General features: G+C 50.8%; 1 protein-coding gene and 1 long non-coding RNA gene across 7 annotated transcripts in view; one reads left to right on the forward strand and one right to left on the reverse strand.

Annotated features, from left to right (window-relative positions):
* Positions 1-9390, forward strand: part of BANP (BTG3 associated nuclear protein) — a 110959-nt gene that overhangs the window by 23823 nt on the left and 77746 nt on the right. For 5 of the 6 annotated variants that reach the window (XM_040443298.1, XM_040443295.1, XM_040443299.1 and 2 more), the window contains exons 2-3: positions 3678-3816; positions 8460-8551. In XM_040443298.1, the coding sequence (XP_040299232.1) occupies positions 3747-3816; positions 8460-8551 (162 nt within the window). In that variant the 5' untranslated portion in view covers positions 3678-3746. Of the gene's footprint in view, positions 1-3022; positions 3278-3677; positions 3817-8459; positions 8552-9390 lie in introns of those variants that run through there. The other variant, XM_040443296.1, reaches the window with a different exon arrangement.
* Positions 7833-8495, reverse strand: LOC121009916 (uncharacterized). The gene is made up of 2 exons (XR_005780916.1): positions 8385-8495; positions 7833-8037 (listed from the first exon to the last, which is right to left on the reverse strand). It is a non-coding gene; the product is annotated as an uncharacterized LOC121009916 (long non-coding RNA).

Below are 9390 nucleotides of genomic sequence, written 5' to 3' on the forward strand. Positions count from 1 at the left end.
GGACTGTCCCAGAAGTACTCATCCGCACACGAACGTTCTCAGAAGGGAACGCCAGTGCTCCCACTCAGCGTGGTCATGGGAGATCGTCGGCCTTTTTCTGTGTATGTTCTCCCAATGTTTTTCCCCATTGTGAACAGTCGTATGTGTGTCACACAGCGTGTAGCCATTGTGGACGGTGCTCTCTCCTTTATATTCTTCACTTAGTCTTAGTTCTGCTTGTAAACGCACAGTGCTCACCCCCAACCAGTGTGCGTGTTGTCTCCTCAAGTGACTTGAGTTTTCTGAGCTTTGTTTTCTAGCAGCTTTTTCAGGAAGGGTTGATGGGAACGCCCTTTTCTGAGAGCTAGCGGGTGATAAATGTTTGCTGCCTTCACACTTGAAAGTCATTCTGTCTGGATATAAAATTCTTGGCTCACATTTCTTTCTTTGAGTATCTTAGACACGTTGATCTACTTTTTTCTGTTGTATTTGATCATCCGTTTTTGCCCATTTTAAGTCACCTGGTGTTTTTGCCTGGATGTGTAAAGGAATTTTTTTTTTAATTTTTATTAGCACGTGTCTTGGGATTGATTCGTCCCCCCGCTCCCGCACCGAGGTTTGTGGTGTGTCTTTTTCATAAGTAGTTTTAAACTTTCCCCCTTCCGAAGAGTTTTCTTGATTCACACTTTTGAGTGCTCTGTTTTCTTGGACTTTGCTTTGGTTTTCGTCATTAGAGCCTTGCTCTCCACGTCCACGGGGCCTTCTCTGCCCGTCACCTGTGCTCCTCATTCTTGAACTCTTCCTTCATTTCGTTCTCATGCTTCCAATTTGCCCCCTTCTCCTCATTTCATTTTTCTTAAGGCACAGTTTACCGTGTTTATGTGCTCCTGGGCGCCTTGTCACTTCCCTCCTGCGTCCTGTCCCCTCACTTCTGCACATGTGTAATGCTGGCTGAACGGCTAACGATCACCCGCTCCCTCTGTGTAGTTGAGCTTGTTTTGGAATACTAGGGTTGGGTTTCATCTCTTTCAAGGACATGGCTTTATGCTTTCATGGTCTGTAGTGCTGTTAGTTTCCTCCTTAGTCTCTTTTTCTGTTCTTTTATTAAAAAAATTTTTTTAATGTTTATTTTTGAGAGAGACACACAGAGTGTGAGCGGGAGAGGGGCAGAGAGAGAGGGAGACACAGAATCCGAAGCAGGTTCCGGGCTCCGAGCTGTCGGCACGGAGCCCGACGCGGGGCCTGAACCCACGAACCGTGAGATCGTGACCTGAGCTGAAGTCGGACGCTTAACTGACCGAGCCACCCAAGTGCTCCTTTAGTCTCTTTTAAAACATATAACCTTTGCATGAGATTGGACTTCAGTATTTTCTGTTGTTCGTTTTCATGTGGAATTAATTTGCCTGGATATTTAGAAGGGAGGCAGGATTTAGAATAGTTATCTCTAATTTCCGTGTTCTAGGCTCTACATTCTATTGATGTTAGAAAGTTTTAAAAGACACAGTAACTCATTTTCTGAGCTCTCCTGGCTCTGTTTTTTTTCTCCCACTTTCTTTTTTTTTTAAGTTAGTTCTGTACCCAACATGGGGCTCGAACTCACTACTCCGAGCACGTACCACTGATTTAGCCAGCCGGGTACACCTTTCTCTCTCATCTTCAACCAGACTTCCATTTCTCTCAGTCTCTATTTTCTCTGTCCTGTACATTTGGTATTCTATTTCCTGTTGTTTCTCTGTAGGGTATTTAGCCTAGAAGGGAGCTTTGGGTAGTTAGCCTTGAGAGTTCATGGGGCCCAGACTGTCTAGGCCTTCTAGAAGCTCCCGCAAAGCCCTTTGCGGCTGTCCGCCATTGGATTGTGCTCACCGCCTGGTTTCAGCTGCTGTTGTCACCCTGTCCCATTGCTTCTCTCTGCTTCCTGCTTTGTACCTGCTCCCACCATGGCGATCCTGTAGCTGTCAGTGATTTGTCCCCACTTGCTGGTATTTTGGGGTTCATTAGGAATACCTCATCACTCAATCTTGTTATAGACATGGGCCTGGATTTTGGTTTTGCTATCCTACTTGCTCGTGTGTTTTTATGGCGGGACATGGAAAGATTAAAAATCTTCGTCACTGCTGTCTTTTCATAGTTGGACTCTTAAAGGGTTCTGTCACAGTACCTGGAGGCCTCTTTTTCCCTCCCTGGCGCTTGTCATCAGTTTCTCCTTTGGTGCATAGACACCTTGTTCTCTGTTGAGTCAGGTGTATCAACTGGGAATAGAAGCACCTTTGCAAGTTTACCGGTTATACATTTGATCATGCATTTACATAGAAATGTTGCACATACTCCATAAGGGAAGATTTAAGGGGCGCCTGGGCGGCTCAATTGGTGAAGCATCTGACTCTTGACTTCTGCTCAGGTCATGATCTCGTGGCTCGTGAGATCAAGTCCCGAATCAGGCTCGGCACTCAGCTTGGAGCCTGCTTGGGATTCTCTCTCTCCCTCTCTCTCTCTCTCTGCTCTGCCCATCCCCACCCCCATACTGTCCCTACCCCCTGCACTCACCAAAAGAAAAAAGAAAAGGGAGATTTAAGGCAGGAGATTGGTTTCTCCTTTTTATAATTGTTTTCTCTAAGAAATTATGTAGAATTTAAATCTGGAAGAAGGGGAAGAGGAGCCACTCTATTCACAGGATGTGAGAATTTAGAACTTTATGCCTCTTGGAACTTATTCGTTAACAGGAGTTGTCGCTAGACCCGTAGCTGAAAGCGGGTGATCTGAAAACTTTAATTTGACTCCTCCTGCCCCACAGGAGTGTTGACTGGGGGCTGGGAGCACTTAGTGCCAAAAGGAACACAGGTGTGGAGTTGAGGGCATAGTCTAGTTGGGGATCTATTTTATAAACATTTGCCACAAATAATTAAAACGAAACACGTAAGATAAAATATCACGGTGACGTTGATTCCTGACTTCTCCAGGATGTCCCATTTTTACGTAGTATGTTTAGATCCGTGTGTTGATAGACCATGTCTGACACGAAGGTCTCTCCTGGCCTAATCAGAGTGTTTCAGGGGCAAGAAGAAAGTAACTGACTGTTCCCGACATGGTTCTTGGCTCAGGGATGACAGTTGAAACCCCTGCCCGTGAGGGCGCTTGGGGGAAAGGACGGTGGTGCTCCCAGGCCATGGTAGCAGGGCGGTGCTTTGGGTCTGCTCTGGAAGCCAAAGGAAAGCAAAGCAGAGGCGCTTAGCGGAATGGTGCCTCGAGCCGCAGAAACGGAGTATGGGGGCAACAGCCCTGGGTAGAAGGGCCCGTTCAGGTAAAAGCGGGAGGCAGGGCAGCGTGGTACCGGGCGGTGCGGCGTGTGTGGCAGGATGGGCCGGCCGGGCGGGGGCCGCTGAGACTCCGGGCCGGCGGACGGCACGGTCAGTGCTCAGGCCGTCACGGCAGGCCGAGCGGGGGAGGCTGGTGCGCGGAGTGGACCGAGGAAGCAGGAAGCGGGAGGCTGTGGGGCAGGGCCGGTCTGGCGGTGAGGATGAGCAGGGTTTCTGAACTGCTGCTCGCTCCTCCGAGAGCACGATCTTTTGCTGGTCTGAAGCGAGGAGTGGCCTGTATCAAACAGCACGGCACCGGATGTGATCTGGGAGCCACGAGGCTGGCGGTCAGCCTCACGTCACAGGTCACCGTGTGATCTCCCTGTCCCTGTCTCACTTCTGTAGGTGGCAGAGACGCAGTCCTGCGTGAGTCTGACTCCTGCCCACTCGCCGGCCACCCTCCTCTCGCTCTGGATGATGTCAGAACAGGATCTGGCGGACGTGGTGCAGATTGCCGTGGAAGACCTGAGTCCTGGTCACCCAGGTAGGGAGCTGGGGGGCAGCTCACATTCTTATTCTCTCTGTCCCTCAGAAGTCCAGAAGCACTTCCAGAAGTTTTCTTTCCTTTGCAAAGTAAAGCAAGAGCAAAGGCGCTGCACGCGCTAACCACGGGGAGCCGGAACGTCGGCCCCGTGGCCGTCCATCCCAGGGGGAAGCCACCTTCCTCCCCTGCCCACGGTGGTCCTGTGACCCTTGGTTCCACAGCTTCCCCCCGGACTGTAGTGTGCCTTGGAAACCATGCTTGGCGGGAGCGCACAGGTCTGCTTCGCGTGTGCCCCGACCGATGGGCCTCTTCCCCGTAGACGCCACTGACCTTGTCTGCACCACACCCTGGTAGTCAGGACCCTTGCCTGTGTATCTTCGCAGATGTGTTTGTAGGGTAAGTTCCCAGAAGTAGAACTGCTGTGTATGTTCAAACTTTTGATACGACGCTAACAGATTTCCCGGAAAAGTTTTCACTTTTTTTTTTTAATTTTTTTTAAACACTCAACTGGTTTATTTGCATGATTAATAATCACATTTCCAATAGTGGGTTTTTTCTCTTTAACGTTTATTTTTGAGAGAGTTGGGGGTGGTCAGAGCGAGAGGGAGACAGGATCCCAAGCAGGCTCCAGGTTCTGAGCTGTGAGCACAGAGCCCGACACGGGCTTGACCTCATATGCAAACCATGAGATCGTGGCCTCAGCCAGTCAGACGCTTCACGACTGAGCCACCCAGGCGCCCCTCGCAGTAATGTTTTATTCAGTTATTCTGTCATTGACTGTGTGTGAGAATGACTTTTTTTCTGTGTTTTTGTTTAAGGCTGGTAATTTTTCTTAATGATGTTAAAAGCACACATCTACCTTGAAACTTTAAATATTTGTTTGAGCAGACTGTGTATGAAAGAAAGCCTACATTTTAGGAATTTCATCTATGAAAAGCTTTGTGTACACATTTGTTTTAGAAGATTTCTTAGTAAATTCCTCCCCCTCTTTTTTTTTTTTTTTTTAAAGTTTGAAATGAGAAGTGCATACGATACAATCACTGAGTGTTTTAGTTGCCTGGTTATTCTTTTTGGAATAATAGAATTGAAAGGCTGACTTTTTTTTTCCCCACAGAAAAGAGAATTTTCAGAAATCTCATAAGAAGTAGGAAGACGTCTATCTTTTGTGATCTGTTTGATATGTTAATTGAAAAAACTTCATTTGGAACTTAGCTCTGCTCTGGAAGGGAGAGAGTAGTATAAATGATTTTAGAATCACTAGAGCAGTCACAAAGAAATAGAGGTCCTCTTTTGAGGGATGCTGTGCTTTTCCTCTTAGTTTGCTTCTGATTTGTTTGTAAGAACCACTGTCACCTGTTGGCTGGCGAGATCAAGAGCCTGGCAGGTCACTGAACAAAGTTACGGTCTGTGAGTGCAGCTGTGTGACCACAGTTTTGTCTGTGAAAGTTAGTCTGTTCGTTGAGAGCTGGAACTTGGAACCTTGGCCTCATTAGCACCACACCTTAGATGCCACTGAGCTAAGAAAAACAGAAGCACTATCACTGTAGAACACTTTTAAAAATGTCTTCATGTTTTGGTAGGTGAATGACAGTTTCTTTAGAAAACACACATTGCAATGTTACCAAAGAAAAATGTTCCTATTACATAACTTTTAAACCTTTTTAGAACTGTTAAACTTCCAGAGAGTTTCCTTCCTAAATAAATTGTTTCTCTGTAGATTATAGTTCAGAGAAGGCTCAGAGAAACCATTTCTAAGCTTGGTTTTATCCCGTCTCTGTTCCTTAAATAACTGGGAACTATAGTTCACTGTTTCTTGAGACCATTGTGTACGGGGCTCTCTGAGGCCTTAGTAGGCAGAAAGCTTCCAATCTCTGGTCCAAAAGGACTTGCACACACCCAGCAAATACCATGCTGCATATACGTGTTTGCCTCTAGAGTGGGCTTAAGACTGAGATGATCTTTTTCCCTCATCCATAAAATACGAACTTTGGGAAATTTACAAGTAGTTAGGCAAGTAGAAGTAAATCCTAGCAGAAGAACTGCTTATTGGCATGTATGAAAACAAAGATGTTTAGGTTCCTCTACTTTTCATGTCCCCTCGCTGCCGCCCCCCCCCCCCCCCCGCCCCCGGCCATGGCTACACTCACTGTGCCCGTCTAGCATGGACCGAGACTGCAGCCTTCTTTAGGCCTGCCCTTCCAGTTGTTAGTCACGGCTGTAATGAACACGGAGTTCTTCTATCTAAAAGTACTGCGAGCAGAATTCTAAAAGGCAGCGCAAGCAAGGTGTGCAAATGTAGCAAAGGACGAAGGAAAGTAAACTTGTAGCCCCACGTCCATAGAAGGTCACTGCTAGGATCCTGGCATGCTCACCTCTGTCATCTGCCGCGGGTGCACCGCCTTTTACACGTCTGCCCCTTTGCTTAAAGCCTTGAGGTACTTGACGCTGCTGTGGGGCACGGACTCTTCTGTAGTTACAGGAACCAGCCGTGTGGCCCTGGACAAGTCACTTAACCTCACTGGACTTGCTTTCTGTTCAGCAAATTAAAAGGATTAGAATAACGGTTGCCAGGATCTGTCTTCCAGTCCTGATACAATTCACCTACCAGTTTTCACCCACCAGTGGGAGTAAATAGACTCGGGTTTTGAGAACCCGTGTTTTGCTAACCACAAACACTTGCAAGCATGGATTTTTCCTATTTTTACTTAATTGAATGAGAATCCATCCTCACCCATTTCTATGGAGGTGGCTGAGGCATTCCCTCCACAGGATCCACAGTGCAGGATGCAAAGCCCTTTGGTAAGCAAGATGCTTTCTGTTATTGTTGACCTTGGCTATAAGGGTCTGCAAGGTACAGCTCTGGATAATTTACCTCTAGGAAATCAGTTTACGGCTCTTGCCTTGGACCCATGAAAGGTTCACGTTTGAGCCATAGGACTATTCAGCGTCTCCAAGTTTTGGGGTTTTGAGATGAGTCATCTAGTAGGTATGGGCTTAAAGGCTTTGACGCTTTAAAAAAAATCGAGATCTTATTTGGAACCTTAGTCTGTACAACCTGTCGAAGCGTCAATGCTTTGAGGTGGGGGCAGGGCACCTGGCTTTCCCCGTGCTTGCCCCAGCTGTCCTTTAGCAGGTGAGGAATCACATGCCAGCAGGATGTGCTTTGCCCACATCTGTGTATAGCTCTGTGGGTAAAGGGCGGGGAGGCACCCGCCCGGGGGGTAGACACCGTGCCATGGCTGGTATCACGGCATGAGCCGGTGTGAGTTCCAGCATCTGCCCGGGGCTGCAGGGAAGGGGGACGGATTTCCCCGAGTAGAGATGGCTGGGCGGTGGGTGGTTCTGGGATGGTTGGGGGAGGAGCAGGGATGTGGTCAGACAGCACCGTCTGAGCAAGGCGGACGATGATGCCTGTCGCGGCGAGTCCATCCAGAATGTGGGGTGCTCAACTAGAATGTGGGGTTCACTTGAAAGGCGGACAGATGATACCCCGAAGTGTTTGCGTGCTACGGTTTATTCCCACAAGTGCCGTGGTAACCTGTCTTGGTGTGTGCATGTATACGTACGGTGTTCTACACACGCACCTGTGTATCCTCACGCACTGGTAATACTTCTGATATTGCCCTTAAAAAGTAATTGAAGCCACTAGCCAGGAGGGTTGTCCACGTTCCGTTGCTAAGTGCAGAGGAAAAACGCAGACGGATCTGTTGGTAAGCCCGTGGCAGCCCCACTCTGTGTACCTGTTTGTGTCCACGTGTGACCACGCGGGACGGGGGAAGGGAAATATACTAGGCCGTGAAGGTTGGTGACTTTGGCAAGATGAGGAGGAGGAAATACCGGGGCAAAATGGAAAAGCCCTCACCGTATCATGTGGAAAACAAACATCGAATCTGAAATTCTGTCTACGTTTGTGAGTGTGTCCCGCTTACAGATTAGATTGACTAGGTCTGGGGCCGAGGAGCAGGGGTAGAGAGAAGTGCCTTTGCAGGGACGATGTGGTTGTGGCAGTTTTGGTGTGGGATTTTGTGTTACCTTTACTGTTGTTTTGCGGCGGATGCTGGACGATAGGAAGGCGGTGGGGAGCACACCCGGGCCGGCCCAGAGTGCGGAGGAGCTGGGAGGGGGAGTTGGGAGGTGCGGACAGGGCGGGTGGCTGGTGCAGGGAGAGCTGAGGCGGTCTCCCCGCGCGCCGGGGCTGAGACGGTTTTGAGGAGTAAACACCTACGGAAAGGGAGTATAAGAGCGGTTTTGGTTTTCCAGTGAGGTGGCCAACAGACAGGACTTGGACGCTGGAGAGAAACGTGTGTCACTTAGGTTTTCTCCTGCTGACGTTCCAACAGGGCAGCTCAACGGAGCAAGCGCTAAGTGGGAAGTCTGTCGTTTTGGTGTTAGGTCAAGTTGGTGGCCTATCAGGGACCTCCTTTGTCTGGTGTTGCACTTTTTTTTTTTTTGAGATTAAGGGGAGCTCCTGTTTTCTGTTTGAGAATGTTAAGTTTACATGAAACAAGTACAATGAGAAAGGGCTTGCGTTATTTCTCCATTACCGGAAAGGCGGCCCGACTGCTTACTAGCTTAGTATCGACGCGGCCCCGTCCGGCCGTTCACGTTCAAGTGTGTCTTCTGTCCCCGCTGTTGGTTTTCAGTGGTCCTAGAGAACCATGTGGTGACCGACGACGACGAGCCGGCCCTGAAGCGCCAGCGCCTGGAGATCAACTGCCAGGACCCCTCCATCAAGGTGAGAGCGCGGCGCCTCCCCGGTCCCTCCTCCACCTGCCCGCCTGCTGGGGGCGCGCCTGCCGCGCGGAGTGCGTGCCGCCTCGCCGCTCCGTGTCCGCTCCGCGCCCTCCGACAGCACGCGCCCCGCGCCACGCCGTCCCCACCCCACGCTGGGCCCCACCTGTGCCGCTGTGGCACCGTGGGCTCCGCAGGGCCGCGGCTGCGTGCGGCGGCGCAGCGCGAGCGAGACGCGCCGCCCGCTCCCTGTGGTCACGTGCTGCCGTCACGCGCTGTCCCCTCCCAGCTGTCCCGCGCTGTTCGCTCACGGTCCTTTCGCTGCCCTCACGTGCTGTCCTCGCACCCGGTCCCCGCGGGAGTGTCCTCGGGGGGGGGGGTGCAGGTGGGCCTTCCCTGCCAGTGGCCGCTCTGGTGAGGAGGTGCGTCGGCACAGTGACCGCTCCACGAAGCGGGTTGCGTGGACGCGTGCGGACTGTGTTCATCCCGTGGCTCCCCTCGCTCCCCGCCTCCCCGCGCAGGCAGTTTCAGAAGCGCCTAGGTCCTTGAGAAGACGAGCTCGGTTGCGCAGGGACTGAGGATGTCTGCCCCTCCCCATCAGAGCCCGCCTCGTCCCCATTCTTGGTCCCCCCGGTCCCCTCAGCCCCGTGCCCGCCCGGGTCTCTTGTTTCCACAGCCCTGTGCCCGCCCTGGTCTGTCCCCGTAGCCTGGTCCCTGGTCCCCGTCTCCTGGTTCCGCGCCCGTCTTTCGCAGGTGTCTGTTACTCTCCCAAGTCAAAGTCAGGAACGGAGGGAGAAGAGATGGACACCGCTTCCTGTTCTGTCCGGCGGTGGTTTCTCGAGG

This window comes from Herpailurus yagouaroundi, unplaced genomic scaffold, assembly GCF_014898765.1.
Source record: "Herpailurus yagouaroundi ecotype Mexico unplaced genomic scaffold, PumYag 190, whole genome shotgun sequence".
In the NCBI taxonomy this organism is placed as follows: Eukaryota; Metazoa; Chordata; class Mammalia; order Carnivora; family Felidae; genus Herpailurus; species Herpailurus yagouaroundi.